Source organism: Pituophis catenifer, unplaced genomic scaffold (assembly GCF_029215685.1).
Source record: "Pituophis catenifer annectens isolate HBS135680 unplaced genomic scaffold, rPitCat1.0.hap2 SCAF_6, whole genome shotgun sequence".
Lineage (NCBI taxonomy): Eukaryota > Metazoa > Chordata > Lepidosauria > Squamata > Colubridae > Pituophis > Pituophis catenifer.
The window spans coordinates 58430839-58451017 of NW_027256886.1; the positions used below are offsets into that span (position 1 = coordinate 58430839).

General features: G+C 35.9%; 1 protein-coding gene across 1 annotated transcript in view; it reads left to right on the forward strand.

Moving 5' to 3' along the window:
- Positions 1-7825: 7825 nt before the first annotated feature.
- The window catches only part of FANK1 (fibronectin type III and ankyrin repeat domains 1), a 38749-nt gene continuing 26395 nt past the window's right edge, over positions 7826-20179 (forward strand). Inside the window, exons 1-3 of the mRNA XM_070945825.1 lie at positions 7826-7847; positions 14204-14375; positions 17709-17833. Of these exons, the coding sequence (XP_070801926.1) occupies positions 7826-7847; positions 14204-14375; positions 17709-17833 (319 nt within the window). The remainder of the gene's footprint in view (positions 7848-14203; positions 14376-17708; positions 17834-20179) is intronic.

Genomic DNA, 20179 nt, shown 5'->3' on the forward strand with positions numbered 1-20179 from the left:
TCCAAATTTGATTGCAGAAAATATGACTTCACAACAGAGTGGTCAGTGCCTGGAATGCACTACCCGACTCTGTGGTTTCATCCCAAAACCCACAAAATTTTAACCTAAGACTGTCTACTGTTGACCTCACCCTATTCCTAAAAGGTCTGTAAGGGGCGTGCATAAGAGCACCAGCGTGCCTATCGTCCCTGTCCTAATGTTTCCTCTATTTGTATCTATTTTATGTATCCAATTCATGTTTATACTTATTACCTAATATATTCTTGACAAATAAATAAATAAAATAAATAAAATATTTCTGGAGGAATTCCATCATGATCCTATCTTTTGTAATGTGTGAGCAGCAAAGTAATTTGAGCATGACCTATATGACCATAAAAAAAATAGGAAAAGACAATCTATTATTTCTTCTCAGAAGAACAACTTACACATTCAGTTTATCTATATCAGGCAATGAATCCTATCAAAAATGACTGCATAAATCTATTATTGCCCCATCTCTAGTTCTACCTTCCATCAACCTGACATAGAATATCCAAATAATATATAATGCATTACTTCTTCATGACACCCCAAATTTATAATTCAGCTACCTTGATTCATGTAATGATCCTGAGACCAAACAAATGGAGTAAAAAGATTAAAAGAATCCCTTTAATTGGCATCAGATTATCAAAAGATATTGCTGCAGACCCTGGCCAAATTACTGAACCTACTAAGTGTGAATGGGCAAAGTGGTCATCCTTTGCTTTCATCTAGCATAGCAACAATTAAAAATGGCTAGGTTCCAAAATTACTTACAATGACATTGAAGAGAATAACTTCTTTATGACAAATGGAGTTATTTTGCATTTGTTAAAGTAGGTTCAGATATCAAAGGAAGCATTTCTGTTGCTAGGATATTTCATTTTCTACACTAAAGCAAAAGCTTTCTGGTGGGAGGGACAAGGAAACAATGACTCTCTGATTAATAACATTATATTTACAAATATGATTGTATGGAATTCAGGTGCATTAATTTGACAGGAAACTATTACAGGATTATCGATTGAATCTATAGTGTCTATGAATTAGAGTAAATACCTGCATATTACTTAATTTTCTTATTGCAATTTATGACATGGCTTTTATTCCATCCCATTTAAAGCCTTGATTGCTATATGAACACTCTACTTTTACAACTCCTCCATCTCAGAATTTAGAAGCTTTGTAAATCCTTATTAGTTGAAAATGCTGTGAGCACATGAAAATCCCAGAAGCAACCAAGCAGATGGGCATATTAGGGGCTGATGTTTTAATGTCTACCTTCATGTTATCCCTCGTTAATGTTAACTCATATTGCTGGAAATTATCTATGTAGTCTCTCTGAGCTATTTTAGATGTGGAAGTTCTCCCTTTCTTTCTAATTCTCTAATGAGGTTTTGAGATGAAGAGAACAAATGTAGCATGTAGAATAGTTCTACAGTACAGGGAAATAGTTACATCGACTGAATTTTCTATCATATCATTACACTGCAAAAATTCTACCCACACTCCTGCTATCCTAACTGAGACAGAAAAAACCCCAGCTCATTGGTTCTGATGCAGCTTCCCTACCATTTGTGTAAGGCTTGAATCCATAAAGATATTTGTTTGGATTGTTTCAAATAACACTTTGTAGATAGGAGTTGAATCCCTAAAACACTGATCATATTTTGGAGAATATTAAAAATGTAGATCATAATAGTATTCACATAAGCTGGAGAAGGAATTAACTCATTTTTCTTTAGGCCAAAAGAGATAGTGTATTACTTGGGGCATGCATCTCAGATTCTTCTCAGATTTCACTCTATGGTGATCTTTAGTTTGAAGTTTTCATTCATTACTTTTTATATATTAAAGGAGTGTTTTTCTTAATTATTGCAGTTATGAGAAACATATGGAAAATGTAGTGACTGCCCAATCAAACACCCTCTGTATTTTCTTCTTTAAGAACTTGTTTGTTCACATTTTGGAGACAAATGATTACAGTTGCATTTATATATATGATCCCAACCTCTCCATTTTAAAGATCTTTTAAATCAAAACTTTGTGACCAAAATTAATTGAACTACTTTAGTATCCCGTGCCATAATATAGCCACAAGCTTGCTAGTAAAGAATACAAGTAGTCCTCAATTAATGACTACTTGTTCAAAGTGATGGTTTGAAATTATGATGAAGCTATACTTAGTAGTACTTATGACTGGTTATCGAAGTTCTGTCTGTCCCATCATCCCCACAGACATGTGATCGCAATCCAGGCCCTAAGCAGCTGGCTTGCACTTAACAACAATAGTTGAGAGTACCAGTTTCATGATTGCCACTTGTGAGCTTTCCTGCTGGTTTTCCACAAGCAAATGGGAAAGCCAGCAAGTAAGATTACTCCCACTCCTTCTGCTTGTTCTCCTGAAGAACTTGGCTGTGCAGATCTTGTACTGTAGTGTAGTGACAGCAGCCACCTGTGCATCCTCCAGCAGCTGGCAACAGCCATTCTCAATTTGGCTTGGCTGCACTTGTGCTGCACTATGGCAAGCACTGGTGTACCTTCCCACAAATGGCAGTGGCCATTCCTAGTGCTGCCTGGGACGTGCAACTTCCTGATTGATTTTCCTTTTGACAAGCCAGCAGGATGTTGCAGTCATAGTTAAGACACAATCCTGCTTAATGATCTGCCAAGGGAAGGAAGGAAGGAAGGAAGGAAGGAAGGAAGGAAGGAAGGAAGGAAGGAAGGAAGGAAGGAAGGAAGGAAGGAAGGGGGAAGATGAGGGAAGGGAAGGAGAAGGAAGGGGGGAAAAGGAGGAGAGTAGGTGACAGGGAAGGAGGCAAGGAAAGGAAGAGGGAGGGAGGATTTCCAATGCTCCCTGCCAGTTTCCCACACAAGGAAACTCAATGAGGAAGCCAGCAAGGAGTCAGAAGTCACTCCCACTCCCAGTGTTATTTTGTCCACCTGTTGTCATTTTGTTTATTTTTGAAATAATGGCCCAATAAAGCACAGGCTGTCTAGTATTTCCTATTTAGGATTTTCACTGGGGGTTGCTTGTGAGACCACCATTCTCCTTAGTATTACTGTTCTGAATAATAACTTTATGATCATTATTCAGCCATCTTGAATATTACTCCCTTTAGTGAAATATGTAAAGTATCTAGATCTGAGCTCAAAATAAGAATGATTAAAGTTGTCTTTAGATCTAAATGCCCAGGGGGGCATTTGCCCAGGTCTGCCTTGTGCGTCAGCTGCGCCCTTACTTGGACCAAGATGTCCTACGCACTGTTACTCATGCGCTGGTCACCTCCCATCTTGACTACTGCAACACTCTCTACCTAGGGCTGCCCTTGAAAACCACTCGAAGGCTTCAACTGGTGCAGAATGCAGCTGCGCGGGTTGTGATGGGAGTGTCCCGACACTCCCATGTTATACCCCTCCTGCGCGACTTGCATTGGCTACCGGTTGCCCTTCAGGTGAAGTTCAAGGTGCTGGTTATCACCTATAAAGCCCTTCATGGCCTAAGCCCGGGATACTTGTCATACCCCCTGCAGCCAGCAACAATCTCCATTCACCCAGTGCATTCCCACAGACAGGGCCTCCTCAGGGTGCCGTCGGCCAGACAATGTCGGCTGGCGACCCCCAGGGGGAGAGCTTTCTCTGTGGATACACCCACCCTTTGGAACCAACTTCCTTTGGAACTCCGGATGGCCCCTGACCTTTGCTCGTTCCGCCGTGATTTGAAGACCTGGTTGTTTCGTAGCCTGGACTGATGGGGGGGGGGTTTCTTAATAGTTTTAAATTGATTTTAAACTGTTTTAATTCGGACTTTTAATTTCATATTGTTTTAATATGCAATTATGCATTTTATTGTTGTGAGCCGCCCTGAGTCTATTGGAGATAGGGCGGCATATAAATCGCATTAAACTTAAACTTAAAAAGAGAATAGCAATAGCAATTAAGACTTATATACCGCTTCATAGTGCTTTACAGCCATCTCTAAGCAGTTTCCATAGTCAACTTATTGCCCCCAACAATGTGGGATTCTCATTTTACCAAACTTGGCAGGATGGATGAAATGAAAAATAGATTCGAAATCTGTTTAGCTATGAATTGCTCTATAAAATACAGTACAGATTACTAAATCTTAATCTAAAATTTTTCATAAAAATGCAGAGTGTATATGCCTCCTAAGATGCTTGGAGACTGGGTAAGATCAGAATGTAATAAATAAAACACCCGTTTTTTACACCCACATAGCCTCAGTATATTACTGATTACAGGATAATGTGATTTTCAGTTTGTTCATGCAGAAAGCAGCTACCGCTGCAACCTATTCCTTGTTTATTCTAGCACCACCTCTCAGTAACCATAGAGCTTTTTTGTATATGCATTGCAATTTCCTGAAGATTAGCACAGAGACAGCACTAGTTTTCAGGTACAAAACTACTGAAGGGAAGGTAATGTAACAATGTGAGAGTGCAAGGGTCAAGTTTGCTCTAAGTCTGTGAAAAGAGGTGTTCTATCCAGATGCTATAGAGTATTATAGCTATAGAGTTGTTTCAGAACATGATAAGGGTGGGGACCCAAGACTAGCAAGATGCCAGCAATCCAAATAACCATGTTAGTATACGTTAGATTTCTGAAATTTTTTTAATAATGTTGAAAGTATATTTTTATAGGATAAGATTGATGTGGCAGGGACCAAGATTCCAGAAGTTGGAGCATATGTTAAATAATGCCATAAATTTTGAGCATATGTTAGATAAGTGGCCTTTTAACCTTTGCTATGTCACTCTTCAAACTGTTATGATCTTAAAATCTTGTCAATGCAAAGTGCCCATAGCTAGGGAACTTGGATATGTAACTACTGGTGATCCTTGTTTAGAGATTTTAATTGGGACTAGTAACTCTGTTGCTAAGCATTTTAGTTGCTTAAGTGAAACATTACATGACTTTGATGAGCTTATGACCTCATTTCTCCTTTGGCTGTTAAGTGAATTCCCAGAATCATTAGTGAAACACTATGTGACCCTGACTTACAATTTTACTTTCATCTTCTTTATTAATTCTGCTTGTTGCAAGTCAATTGCAAAATCCTTAAACAGTGATCATGTGACAGAGAGATGCTGCAACAGGACTGGCAAAAAGAAAACCCTATTTTTTATACTATTATATACTATACTATACTATTACACTATTGTACATTTGAACAATTATTAAATGAAGCAGTTGATAAGTGAGAATGTAGAATGTATTGTTTTGACAGTGTCCTACATCTGGGCTTTCACATCTGGGTGATCTTTAGTTGCTGGACTATATGGGTTTTTAGTTCAACTAGAACAATTTTTTTTATACCATGAACTGTAACATGTAAGACAGAGTATCATATGAGATGCTGGAGACCTTGAACAGACATTACAAATTAAACAGCATTAACAAACAAATACGATTTAGTTCACAATTCATACTGTATTGAAACTTTTCATGCATTAAGTTTAGATTTCTATACAGTCCCTCTGTAGAAACTTAGATGGGCAGTTTCTAAGTTTGATAAATAAATAAAAGAAAATAAATAAAAATCAAACTGGAAATAAAAGTATGCAATATGTGAATGAAATGGAGCTTCTAAAGAATACTTTGGCCTGAGGTTCTAGTGCTCCTAATTAAAAATTAACTAAATAAATATCCAGTTATAGAGTAACATTATTTTGATAAGACAACATAAGTTACAAGAATTATGTTGAAAATTACAAATGCAGTTATTAAATCTATATAGCACATTGCATATACTTGGTAAAAACATCCACCTGAGTGCTCTTGCCCATTTTAACATCCCCGAAACAATCACAACCAGATAATAATGCAAACTTTCCATGAATGAATGTTTCGCTTGCCAGCTAGATAGTTTTTCTGGTTACTAGAGGGATTGCTTGTCTCCCATAACATCTGCCCAGGCATGTTCCAGAATCCTCTGATTAAACAATGTGATGTCTCAGAATCCAGGAAGTATGCTTTCTCTGTAGCAGTATTGCCCTCCGGAACAAGGTTCCTCCCAAGAACCAGATGGTTCCCAATGCGATTTTGTTTAGAATTGCTGTGAAGACCTGGCTCTTCATCCAGACCTTTGCCAAGGAACAGTGAGGCCTCTGAACTTGCCATCTTTTCTCTTTTTTTGTTTATTTTATTGTAATTTGATTGCTGCAAACCACCCAAAATCATTGAGACTTGAGTAGCATAATGTAGTATTATTATTATTAATCATGAAGAGAAAAGCAAATCATTAAAAAGACTCATTTCTAGCACGGGGCTGGACTAGAAGATCTCCAAAGTTCCTTCCAGCTCTATTCTGATTCTAAATCTTCTACATGTTTCAGCATTCTTTCCTTTTCCAACTCTTTTCCACTGATTGATAGTCAAATAATTGTGACAAATACTGATTCTTAAAGAGTTAAGCAATCCATATTTCTTCTTCATACACTATTCCTAACAATTAAGCACTGTCTGGGTTTTTAGTGACGACCATGACATTAAGAAAATGCCAAAGGGTTAGAGTGCAGGTGAAAAATGAAAGTCATTAAAATAATTTAGTTCAAAGGTTATACTACCTATTTAATTTGAAAGTTTTGGTCCTGAACATTCTCTCTTTGTTATCACTTTAGACTTTGAGGTTCATAAAAATTTTTAATCAAAGTTCAAACATCGAAACACCCTCATTTAGAATGATATGTCTCTGGAGATACAATTTAGGAAAAATCAGTGGTTTTTGGCATGTTCAGTTAATTAACTTCTTTTTGTTTGGACTAATTAATAGCAAGATGGTTTTGTTCTCCTGCAATGTAATCTCCTGCTTCCCCTTTGCTAATATAGAATACGATTAAGAATTCTGCAGTGCCTCCCTTTGTCAAAAACCCATTTCCCGATTCCTATGAAAAAGTGTACTACAAAATGAGGGCATTGTGACTGATTGTGAAGGTCACTTAATCTCAATTCAATAGTTTTGATCACGATGCAAATGTTTGATAACTGTATTATAGCAATCTTTAGTTCGGTGTCAAATATTAAAAAAAAATCAAGGAGTGCAAACTGAGATTTCTGGGATTTGAGAGGGAAGGAAATGAAATATTATTTCACAGCACTGTTTAATATGAAACATATGGAATCAGATCAAGAATTTAAACCCTTTCCCCAATGTCTTCTTCAGAAACTGAGTGGTCCCTGAAGCCTGCACACATGAAATTAAATTTTCCAGCAATACTTGAAATCGGGACTTCTCAATTAAAAGATTGCAAGAAACCAAGGAACGTTCAGTAAGCTATACTCCTATTTTATATATCCATGCTACCTCGCGTATTTTCCTGCTGCCCTTGGAGAGAGGGAGGGAGGGAGAGAGAGAAAAAAAGACATACAACAGCGCCTAAAAACACACACATCAAAATACAGATGCGGGAATCTTCATAAAATTCTTCCTCTCGCTAAAAATAACCTTCGACGTTCCATTTGTCTCCTCATTCGGTTGTTTCCTAAACAGGAAGGCAACTCGAAACTGGAAAATGGGACAGTCCCAAGCGGAGTTTATTCGTGATAAGCCTCGATTATTTTATCTAAACGCGCCACCTTTCCCCAATTGGCATTCAACAATACATGGCGACAAATTTCTGGCCACCCCCACCCCCCAAACACACACACACACACCGCCTCTCCTTCTCCCACCCCGCCCAGAGATCAATCTGTGAGCTGCACGCCTAATTGGGCCGTTACGTTGTTATGGCAACAGGACGCCGGCGCGGCCTTGTAGACTGGAGTACGGCTCTGAAGACAGATGCTGATGGAGCCTGGGATAGGTGAGGGAGAAGGGACGGAAAAGGGGGAGCCGGATGACTTGAGAAGGAGGGGAACGGGGGAAGAGCCCCTTGGGGCAGAGAGAGAGGGGAAGGAGGTCTGTCCCGGGGACCTAGGAAGAGAAGCCCCGAAGGTTTCTTTGCAAGCTGAGCGCCAGAACTTGGGAGGAACTCATGCAGCCCAATGCGGCTGAGCCTGAAAAAAGGCACGTGCAGAGTGTGTAGATTCCCAGTGCCAACATCTCTCTAGAAAGAAAGAAAAAAAAAATTACACCCTTGCATAGAAAAGGAGAGAGGCCAGCTTTTTCTGGAAGGGATAAGGGGAGACTAGTTTGGAAGTAGTCCTCGACTTATGACCATAGTGGAGCCCCCACATTTCTGTTATTAAGTGAGACATTTGTTAAGTGAGCTTTGCCCCATTTCACGACCTTTCTTGCTGCAGCTGTTAAGTGAATCGCGGCAGTTGATAAGTTAGTAACCCGGTTGTTAAGTGAATCTGGCTTTCCCATTGACTTTGCTTTTCAGAAGGACGCAAAAGGTGAATTTACATAGCCTTGAGACACATAAATATGAACCAGTTGCCAAGCACCTGAATTTTGATTGTGGCATCATGGGAATGCTGCAAAGGTCGTATCTGAGAAAAACGGTCATAACTCACCTTTTTCAGAGCCGTTGTAATTTTGAACAGTCATTAAATGAACTGTTGTAAGTCGAACTGTTGTATAGTACCTGTATTGTATTCCCTTGGGAATAGGAGACCTTGGAATGGATGCAATATTTGTCCTTTTAAGAAAAAAGGACAGGAGGAGGAAGGACTGATATAAGTTGTCGTCTTTTTTCTTTTCTTTTTTTCTCGTAAGGTTTTCTCTGCAATCCATATGGAAGGGCATTGAGAAACAAGTTTAACCTGTTGAATTTCTGGTTGCTGAACAGCTGTTTAAAGCAGAGGGATTCTGCCAGTGAAAAGGTGGTAATCCTCTGAAGTCATAACCCTTTAGGATGCTTGGATCCTGTGTGCCTTGACTTTAATATTCCAGATCCAGAACAATAGAACAAGCAATTATTTGTCCCATGTGTATCTTGATGTATAGGAATGTTTTAGTTCCAAATGGAAATCTGTTCTGAAATTTCTTAAGAAAAGGTCCTGTTGATTTAAACTGAAACGTTGGGTCAAGTTGAAATGAAGAAGAAGCAGAGCCTGATATTATTTCAGGATCCCAGGAACAACAAGAATATGATAATGTTGGTTTAGGGAGAAGTATACAGAGCAGGGGTCCAGTAAAAAAGGAGTATTTTTCTTAGAATGGGAAAAGAGTAGAAAATGCAGAAAAATTGGATGATGGAATTGTAATTGTAAGGAACAATTCATGTTACAGTGGGGAATATAGGCATTAATGCTGAAATCCTATTGTATAAGTAGTTGGAGAGCATTTTCTTAACAGTTGAATGATATATAAAGTTCTAACGTAACTTTACAATCAGATGATAGAGGACGTTTGAATTCTGCAATTTTTTCTTGGAAAGGATATTAACAAAAAATAGTCATTAATTTAGATATTTGGAATTTCATTTTTTTTTTTGATAATGTGCCTTTGAAATGTAATTCTTTGCTGAAGATCTGCACTTGCTGAAGATCTGCACTTGCCCCCAGTAATGTCTTTCTGGTTTTCTCTGTTACAATTTGCAATTTCAAAAATGTTATTCCTCAAATAACTAAATAATAAATAAATAAAATATGCTTAAAATTTGCAGTGGGCAAGTACAAGTGTGCACACTCCATTTAAGTGAGCAGCAGATGCATGTGCACGCTGCTTGCACAAATGGAGCTGCATATGCATGTTTGCCGGCAGCTCATACGGAACCATTCCCTCTCCCTCCTCACCAGTCCACAAATCCAGAAACATTGGTGATCTATACAACTTCTAACAAAATAGATACCAAAATACCCGACAAACAAAAATACTCGACCATTCATTCTACTACAGCACAACCAACACAAGGTATGACAAGAATAACTATCATACATCAAAAACTGTTCAGAAACAACCAACATACTATTATAACCATATGGCATCATTGTAGCACACAAACCAACTAAACATCTTAATGTAAACCAAAAGATCCAGCAGCCCAAGAATTTAAAACATCTTCTGCAACATATGGTATAGTGTAGTGACTGTAAAGCCACTATGTAGGAGAGACAGGCAGAAGACTAGCAGAGCGCATCCATGAACACCAACTAGCAGTAATGAAAACTTTCTTAATTTCAGAACGTATGAACAAACCCAACCACAATTTCAGCTGGGGAACTGAGAGCAATCTAGGCCAAGCCAAATCCCCAGACATTAGAGAATTCCTGGATATGTGGCATTCAGACAAATAAGCTATCAATAGACATGTAGAAATAAACCATATTAAAAAACCATTCAAACGAGATAACAGAAAGCTAAGAAGAAAATAAAAAGACCAGAACACATACCCTGGAGCAATCAACACCCTGATAAGCAAGGATTAACACCAGGCAAAAAAATCAGGTAGAAAACAATACCCTAATGAAAGAACTACCAAGGAGAAAACTACACTCCCACCAATACTGGCAGGGCAAGTTATTGAATATAAACAGGGAACAAACCCATATTAGCACTAATATGTTCCCTAGTTGGATAATGAAATGTTTATAAGCAAACAACCAAGGCCAGAGAGCACCAAAGATTCTACTTTTATAAATGACACAATATTGGGGGCATTTGCAAAGTTTTGTATGAATTATAATTACCCTTTAGAAGAGAAATCTGTTTAGAACACCTATGACATGCTTTTAAATATGTCTACAAGCAGGAGAAAGTGGAAAATACCTGTCTCAAAATAACCAAGAGTAATACAATGGAGGGAGTGTATAATATGTTAAATCATGAGACTAGGTTATGGTGATTGTGTTCTGTGACTCGGGCTGATATCATAGTGGCAGTCCATATATATATTGTATGAGTAGACTTCTCAATCCTGGGAACATGATGGTTATTCCATGTAAGTAGTGCTCTACCAGCATTCATAGAGTTTAAAGGTTATCTTTCAATTGATACCTCTATTACAAGATGGACGAACAGTGAAATATCAATGTCTGTGACTTCTTTTTGTTACATTTGCTATGTCACCTATTTATTTTTGCTTCATGAGTTTTACTTTCCCTCAGGACAAGATAAAGGAGATCCTGAATTAAGTAATTCTTCTTAAGTAATTGCTTTCAATAATTAAAGCAGATTACAGAAAAGAAACCCAATTTAATATTATTTTTCCTTTTTCATAAGTTTTAACTGTTTCCAGAGAAGCTAAAGTAAACCACAAAATTGACTTTGCAGCAAGAGATTATAAAATTAGCTGATGGGAACTTTGGCTGATTTAATTTTTTTTTCATTATTAAAAAATATAGAACAGTTCACTAGAAAACATAATGAATAGAATTAGATGAGCCTGTTCTTTTCTTTCTTTTAAAATACATGTTCTTATGATAGGTCTATATAATTATTTATGTATGTATAATTATGTAGCTGTCTTGCTTACTAAAATTACTATGAAATCTCATTTTTACAGGCTAATTGAGGGGAGATAATTTTGTTATTCATGAATGGTCCATTAAATTGGAGGATGTCATCTTTGCAATATGACATAAATAACTTAATTGTATCATTTGTATAATAACAGCATGCAGAGGTATAAGTTACTGCAAATTTGATATGTTGCATGTAAAGAATAATTTCTAGACAGATCCAGTTAATCAAATTTCACACTACGGTGGCTTTACTTTTCTAGATCTGCATAGGACAAATCTTATGTATATTAAAACAATGATTTAGGTTTCTGAGCACTGAAAATATCTTTAACTTTTTAAAACCAAAACAATAAATATTGGCATAATCATTCAATAATAATGTTTCTGTTTTAATATAACTGTGATGTCATAAAGCTCTATGTTGGTCAAAACTATAAAATGAATATACTGTATCTAAATTGAATCTAAACCCAGCCATCATTTTATAGCCTCCAGTATTTTGTTTTGCACTTATTTTTTTTTTAATAGGTGGACTATGTTTACAAGCATAGAAACAAAATATTTTTTACTCACTATAAAATCATATAATTACTTCCAAGTTGATAAAACACTTGATCTTAGCCAAAAGGCCAAGAAGCTAATTTGAATAAGAGATAAAGAATCTACGGTTTCCAAGTTTCCTCCAGCTATGTTTTTGTGTTTTTCACGTTAATCAGACAAGCTCAAATTCATCTTGACAATATTTCTTCATTTCTGCACCAACCATCTATAGCAGTAAATAGTTTAGAAGTTTTATCTGCTTCTACTATACAATTCTTTAAAGCATGGACCGCTCTGTTGGCTTGTGCAAAATGAGCTAAGTGATCTGTAGTTAGTTTGTTGAAAATAAAACTCTTAATTTCATTAGATAAAATGTAATATCTTCTTAGATGTAATCTTAGAAGACTTAAAGCGAATTATAGTTCTTGAATTTGTCGAATTCATTGCTTATTCCAACCTCAAAACAAAAAGCAGAGCCTGACACAAGTTGTAAGTTGGTGGGAAAGTATACATCATAGTCTTATGATGAGTTTGAATAGTGTAAGGGTAGGAATGCATGCACAGACAGACTATTCTCTGATTAATCCACATACACATTGGCAAGAAGAATTGAATACTCCACTCCCCCTTTCTCCTGTCACTATAGCTAGATTGGTTTTACGATTTATGTAGTGATGATATCCTTCTAAGACAAAAATTAAAGGGTTAGCTTATCTGTGGATGGACTTACGCATGAGTATATATGAGAAATACAGGTACTTTTAAAAAGTATTACTATAATACTGGTGGATAAGCCTATCCCAGATAAGCCAAACCCAATATTTGAGATTGATTTTGGCACCTAAAATTCTTGGCTTAAACATGAGTCTATACAGTATATACAATATATACTAAATCTTCACTATATGTATGTAGGCAACTTTGCATGCTTGGTATTAGTTATTTTAGTTATTCTAGGTAAGATATTACATATTACTACACATAATGTTAATCTCAATTTCCTTAGTATAGTAGATAACATTTTGCTGAATTGAAATCTTTCTAATGCCAAACTATTTTTAATATGTTTTCATTTCTTTCTTTCGATAATTCTATTTTTTTGTCTCCAAGCCACATCCAGACATTTTTGTCTTTCTAACTGATAATTGCTAAGTTTGGGGTGTTATTTGGGGTGTTATCTGTTTTAACTTTAAAATACCAAAGCACTTTAGCTTCTTCATTTTCTATTATTTTCTATTTTGTGGTCCTACCAGATTTTTCCTGCAAGCAAATGTTATTTCTTGCAGATTCTACTGCAATCTTCTTGCAGTTAACTTAAGTGATCCACTGTTTCTTCAACTTTTTTGCAAAAGTGCTATCTATCTTCCCACATTTGGCTTTATATCTGTGTGTTTTTAAAGTTTGGTCTTGGAAAGAACATTTTTGGAACTAATACCGTGTTTCCCCGAAAATAAGACCTTGTCTTATATTTTTTTGGACCCTGAAATAAGTGCTTGGCCTTATTGTCATGCGCTCAAAAGCCCGATTGGGCTTATTATCAGGGGATGTCTTCTTTTGGGGAAAACGGTACTACAGTAAATTACAGATTAGTTTAATAATCTATGGTTCAGGCAGCAAATTAATGTTTATATGATTATGGTATTTATTAGTTCTAGGAGTGTTTTTTTCTTATTTTATCTTAGGAATCATATTTTATCTTTTCAGAACTCACATAAACCTTGTTAATCTTATATATAGCAATTAATTTTGTATTCTTTGTCAGTGTATAGGGAACTTAACCATTGCTAGTCCATTATATTTCTGGGTTTGTACTTTGTTTCTTAGAAAATATGGGAAATAGAAAATATATTATTTTAATCTGATGTACTAATTTATTATATTACAAATAATAAATTAGAGGGAGTTGTGTTTGAAACCAGGATAAGAACATTAGGTGAAAATTCAATATGCCTCAGCCTATCTTTTTCGTCCCCTACAATAACTTAGTAGTATATTTAGAGTTTGAGGGGATGTTGTCTGCTGGACAATAATAATAATAGCATGAAATTCTGTCCCTGTTGGCACTCAAATAAAAAGCTAAAACTCTTTTTAAAAGGGTTAAAAGCATAAGGCATTTTGAACCAACAACAATCTGTTCTGCTGCTATTTTATATTGCTTTTACTGATTTACTGTCATTTATTTTAATTTATACTTTGATTTTTTTCAGTTCTTGGAACTTGTTTGTATATATTGTCATACTAAAATAATTTTGATGTGGTTCATTTGTAGGAAGGCATTCTATAGTAAAGCCACCGCCTCCAGTTGTAGGCCATGTGAGCCATCATAATATTGAACTGAGTTGGAACTTGGAAGAACAACGAAAAGGTCCTCAAGAGCAATGGCTAAAATTTTCAGTTGAAGGAGAAGACCCTAAGTTGCATAAATATGGTCTGATTTATACGTAAGTTCAATTCTACCATTTTATTTCTACAAAAAAAAATAAAAGTCTGAGCATACAAGACTAATTCAACTAACATAACTCCCAGGTCAGTTTCTGAAATCAATTCTTAGATGTAGTTTTAATGTTTCTAGAATACAGTGTTCAGTTATTTGGATTGTAGAACTCTTGCCACTATTTTTTATGTAACTCAGTGGAATATTTGAAATGAAATGTAATAACAGATGGATCAAATACTACCAAAGGGTTTATTACATGGGAATGTGCAATCATCCCTTTTACTTTCTTTCTTATTTTGGTATAACTAAGTTTTTACACCATTGTACTGTTAGTCTATCTCTTCATTTGTACCCAATCTTTTCACTTACATAACAACTGTAGATAGCTTACAACAACTTAATACAAAATATTAAAAAATGACAGTACTATCAATATAATTAAAATCAATTAACAGTTAAGAGGACCAAATTTGCGTTTTTACAATTTTCCTAAATAGTGGAATCAAATACATATCGTCTTGTGGTGAAACATTCATAGTCTTCAAAAGACCACATAGAGAAGGATTTTGCACATACACTAGTTATTGCTACAATGATTCTTCAGAAGTGCTTTTCCAATAGAAGATAATATTTGTAATTCAGGGTTGAACTGTAGGGTCCTTGGTGCTCTCTGAGCTTGGTGGTTTTCTTGCAGACATTTCATTGCTGGTGCATTGATTATTTTGCCTAGTTTGGTAATGAAACGTCTGCAAGAAAAACATCAAGCTCGGAGACCATCAAGGAGCCCTCATGAATTTTTATTATTGGACTTCATCTATAGGATGAAGGAATGAATCCTAACATTCTGTGGAACACAATTTAAATTCTAATGGAGAGAATGGAGAGAGATTGCCTTTTGCTTCTCTGCCTTGAAGTGGAGCAACTATTGGCTGTTGCTATAACTATAATCTTTTTTTGAGAAATTTTGACTTCTACAGCAAACAGAAAACAATCCATGTGTTTCAGACAAATGCAAAGATTAACCAATCCAACCCCAATACTAGTCCAAGCCACAGAGCAGGAGTGTCAAACTTGCTGCCCATGGGCCAGATGCATCAAGCACTGGCCATGCCCACGCCCGGTTTAGCGAAGGGAGAAAATGTTGCAATATGTCACGTGATGATGCTGTGACAACGTGAGTTTGACACCTCTGTCATAGAGAATTCAATATATGGTTGGGTTTTTTTGCAAAGAAAGATAAAAATTGCTCTGACTATTCCAACCTATTTACTCTAACATCTTAATGGAGAAGATATTCCAGAAAATGGTAAACTACTGCCATTGTGTTTGTGTAAGTGCAGTGGAGGCAGAGAAATAAAATCTTTTTGCTGCATTTGCTACCGTTGATTATGAATTCAGATGAGTCTTACAGTATGTAGATCCCAAATTAGTGGGCAAATTGACCCATTTTAGAGATCCTTGACTTAGGCTGTAACTCTCTACCTCCTTTAGTTACCTAGAAAATCAAGTTGCTGATTTAGCTCTGCTAGAAGGAAAATATATAGAAGTTATTGTATCAATTACCTGGGCCATCTCTCTGTTCCACAGTTCAGCCAGAGTTTGAACAGTATCACTAACAGATCAGATGAGAAATTCTTTAAGCCCATTCAGAAAATTATTCAAGTCCTTCAGGTATATGGTCAGACTATTTCAATCAATCAATAATATTTATTTGGCCAATGACTAGCAAAAGAACAAGATGAACAGATGTTTTAGTGCAGATGTTGAACACTTCCAGGACAATAACTCTTAATAGTTCACTGCCACTCAAAAGATTACTTTGGCTGGCTTGGGAAGAGATTGTTGTGCAGCAGGTAAACAGTAGATAAACAATATCAGCATACTGTAGCAAGTCCTGGAATCATGGTTGCAAACACTGAGATTTCTAGATAGTTGAGTAGAACTTCTAGTTAATGAGATAACTAGAATCCTAACCTCAGAGCTAGCTTGTTGCATTATGGGTTAATTTAGAAGAGAATACTGAGACAGATTAACTCCTCCCTCTTTTAATCAGGCTTTATGTAGACACTATTTTCAGCCAGGGTTAAATTTGGATAATAGATGCTTTATGAACAAGCAACCTGACATTAAAAAACAGATCCTTTAGACTAGAGGCTAACACGTTGGCCCACTCTATGAACTTCCTTAATGGCTACCCAAAGATGCTTTCCTCTTTGAAGTTGCTCTTTTAATGATTTCACATAAAAGCATCATTCTTTTTAAACATGGATAGATAATGAAATCTTTGCAAAAATTGCTTCAGCAGAGCAGACCTTCATTGGTTCTGGTACCTTCTTTTGTTTCTCTGAAGTTTGATTAAATTTGAGGAACAAATGTTTCACAGTTAAGTTGATACTATAATGAATCTAGAGACAATGTTCATATTTCTTAATATCACCTATTTTCTACATTTGGAAATTTATCATACTGAAGGAAAGTGAGAGAGAGTATGTAGTTATTTTGCCCTAACTGCTGTTACTTGCTTTGTTTTAAATTACAATGGGTTGGGCTTTTTTTTTTTTTTGGAAGATTCTTTGGAGAATTTTTCACTAGGTGGCAGAATTAGACTGTTTCAGTATTCCCTTTTACATCATTTATCAAACTAGCCATCTTACACCATCAACAGTATTTTAAATTTTAAATTATTCTGAAAGATCTAGGAAACAGTTTTATAAAGATTTTTATTAAATGAAGCAGTAGCACATGGCTGTTTTGGTGGTATTCCGGTCTTAGTCTAATCCTAGTGCACACCATTAGAATAATCAACCTTGTCTTTTCATCCTTGAAAATATGTTGTAAGTGTATATCTGATGACACTTCTGTAGATATTCTAATTCTTGTTTTCAAAGCTGTTCAGTTCTTGTATCTCTGATGTAGGTTTTTTACATCTGCATAGTTTAAATATTTATGCAAGAATGGGTTTATTCTGCATCTATCTTGCAGTAATCACATGATAACATCGGATATATATATATATATATATATATATATATATATATATATATATATATATATATATTATATGTGTGTGTGTGTGTGTGTGTGTGTGTGTGTGTGTGTGTGTGTAATTGATGCATAATAAAGCAAAATAATATGTATTTAAAAATGGATTCACTTTTACCCACAAAATGAATTTTTCCTTCGGCAGCATTGACATTTACAGGTATTAAATATCAGACATGCTTAGTGATTAACAAAGCTAATATATTGTTGAAATTTGTAGAGAATTACCTTTAAATATGAATTATTGTGTAAAAGTATAGAAAGTAATTAAAAAACTAAATTACTTCCTTTTTAGGGGATATGCCCGACAGCATGTTGTGGAAGGTCTTGAACCTAGAACAACGTACAGATTTCGACTTAAAGTCACAGATCCTAAAGGAGAATCTGTTTATAGTTCACCTATTTGTGTAACTACAACAAGTAAGGTCACAATATGTTAATAAAATGTTAAGCAAACAATGTAGAAATATATGCAAAATGAAAACAGCATTAGAAGGAAAGCAGAAACTCATTCATTAAAATAAAGATTTAACAGATTAACAGAGTTGGAAGGGACCTTATAGGTCATCTAGCCCAACCCCACACTCAAGCAGGAGACCCTACACCATTTTTGACAAATGGCAGTCCAATCTTTTCTTGAAAGGTGATTGTTCTCACTATCAGAAAGTTCTCATTTCTAGGTTGAATCTCTCCTTGGTCAGTTTCCATCCATTATTCCTTGTCTGGCCTTCAGGTGCTTTGGAAAAGAGCTTGACCCCTCCTCTCTGTGGCAGCCCCTCAAAAATTGGAAGACGGCTATCATGTCTCTCCTGGCCCTTCACTAGACTAGCCATGCCCAGTTCCTGTAACCGTTCTTCATATGTTTTATTCTCCAGTCCCCTAATCATCCTGATTGCTCTCCTCTGCACTTTTTCTAGAGTTTCAACATCTTTTTTATAGTGTGGTGACCAAAACTGGATGCAGTACTCGAGGTGTGGTCTTACTAGGGCTTTATAGAGTGGTATTAGTACCTCACCTGATCTTTTTTTTTTATTGAAAAAGTTTTACAAACATCAAATTTTCCCCCATTTTCCCCCCATCCCTCCCTAACTCCCCCAAACCCTCCCTCCCCATGACTTCCCCAAGGTGAAATCCATCCACATTGTATTATATCATACTTTACCACCCCTCTATTCTACTCCCTGTGCACTATAAATTTCTACGTAACAATAAGCTATTTTGCCCCCTATAAACTATACATTTCTACACAACATTTAGCTAAAAGCTATCTGGTACTTCCTAGTTTGGTATTTATTCTGCACATAATCTATCCAATTCTTCCACTCCCATGCATAAGTCTCTTGAGTCCGGTCTTTTAAGTATGCTGATATCTTCGCCATTTCTGCAAAACTGGCCATCTTCAAAGTCCATTCTTGAATTGTAGGCATATCAACCTTTTTCCAATATTGACCAATCAATAACCTGGCTGCTGTCACCATATACAATATCAATTTTGTTTCACCCACTGAAAAACCCTTAACTATACCCAGTAAAAACAAATGAGGAGAAAATTGAATTTTTTTCTTTAAAACATTTTGCATAACCCACCAAATTTTTATCCAAAAAGCCTTGGCTTTCTTGCATGTCCACCATATATGATAATATGTAGCATCTAAACACTCACTTCTCCAACATTTCAGTTGAACATTAGGATACATACATGACAATTTCTTAGGATCTCAATGCCACCTATAGAACATTTTATAAAAATTTTCCCTTAAATTCTGTGACTGTGTAAACTTAATATTCTGAACTCATATTTTTCCCAAGTTTCCATCATAACTGGTTCTCCAAAATTTTGCGCCCATTTTATCATACAATCTTTAACCAATTCATTTTCTGAATCTCTTTCTAACAAAACATTATAAATTCTCTTAATATGCATTGGGCCTTTCTCTTTTATCTGTCTAACCAATTCTTCTTCATGCAACATTAAACCGTTTTTTTGATCTTCTCTCCATCTCAATTGAAGTTGATTATACTGTAACCAAGTTAAATTAATCCCTTCTTCCAACAGTGTGTTAATGTCTTTAGTTGCCATCTGCCCCATCATTAAAAAGTACTTCTTTATATAAAAACCCCCCGAGTGACTTTATATTTATATTCCGTATAATGTGACCAAGATCCAACCACAACGGTATTTTGTAATCCCATTTGAATCGGTGCTTCTTCCATACTCTCATCAAGGAGCTTCTAAGTATATGGCTATTAAATACTTTGTCCACCTTGTTTTCATAAAATAAATATGCATGCCAACCAAATTCAAGATCGTGGCTTTCTATATTCAATATTCCAGTCTTTGTCCTTCCAAACCAATCACTTGCTTGTGTAAACGCTGCAGCTTCATAATATAATCTCAGGTTTGGAAGTTTAAGACCACCCCTTTCACGAACATCTTACATAATTTTCAGTTTAACTCTTGGCTTTTTCTCATTCCAAACAAACTTATTCACTCCTTTTTGCCATTCAGTCAAATGTTTATCACTTTTAAGCACCAGGATCATTTGGAACAAAAATAAAAATCTAGGTAGAACATTCATTTTAACTACTGCTATTCTTCCAAGTAAAGACAGCTGCAGTTTTTTCCAGGTTTCCATATCCTTTTGTACCTTTCGCCACAACACCTCATAATTATTTTGAAACAGTTTTATATTTGAATCTGCAACTTGAACTCCTAGATATCTCACCTTTGAAACTATTTCAAAGCCTGCCTTCCTTTCCATTTCC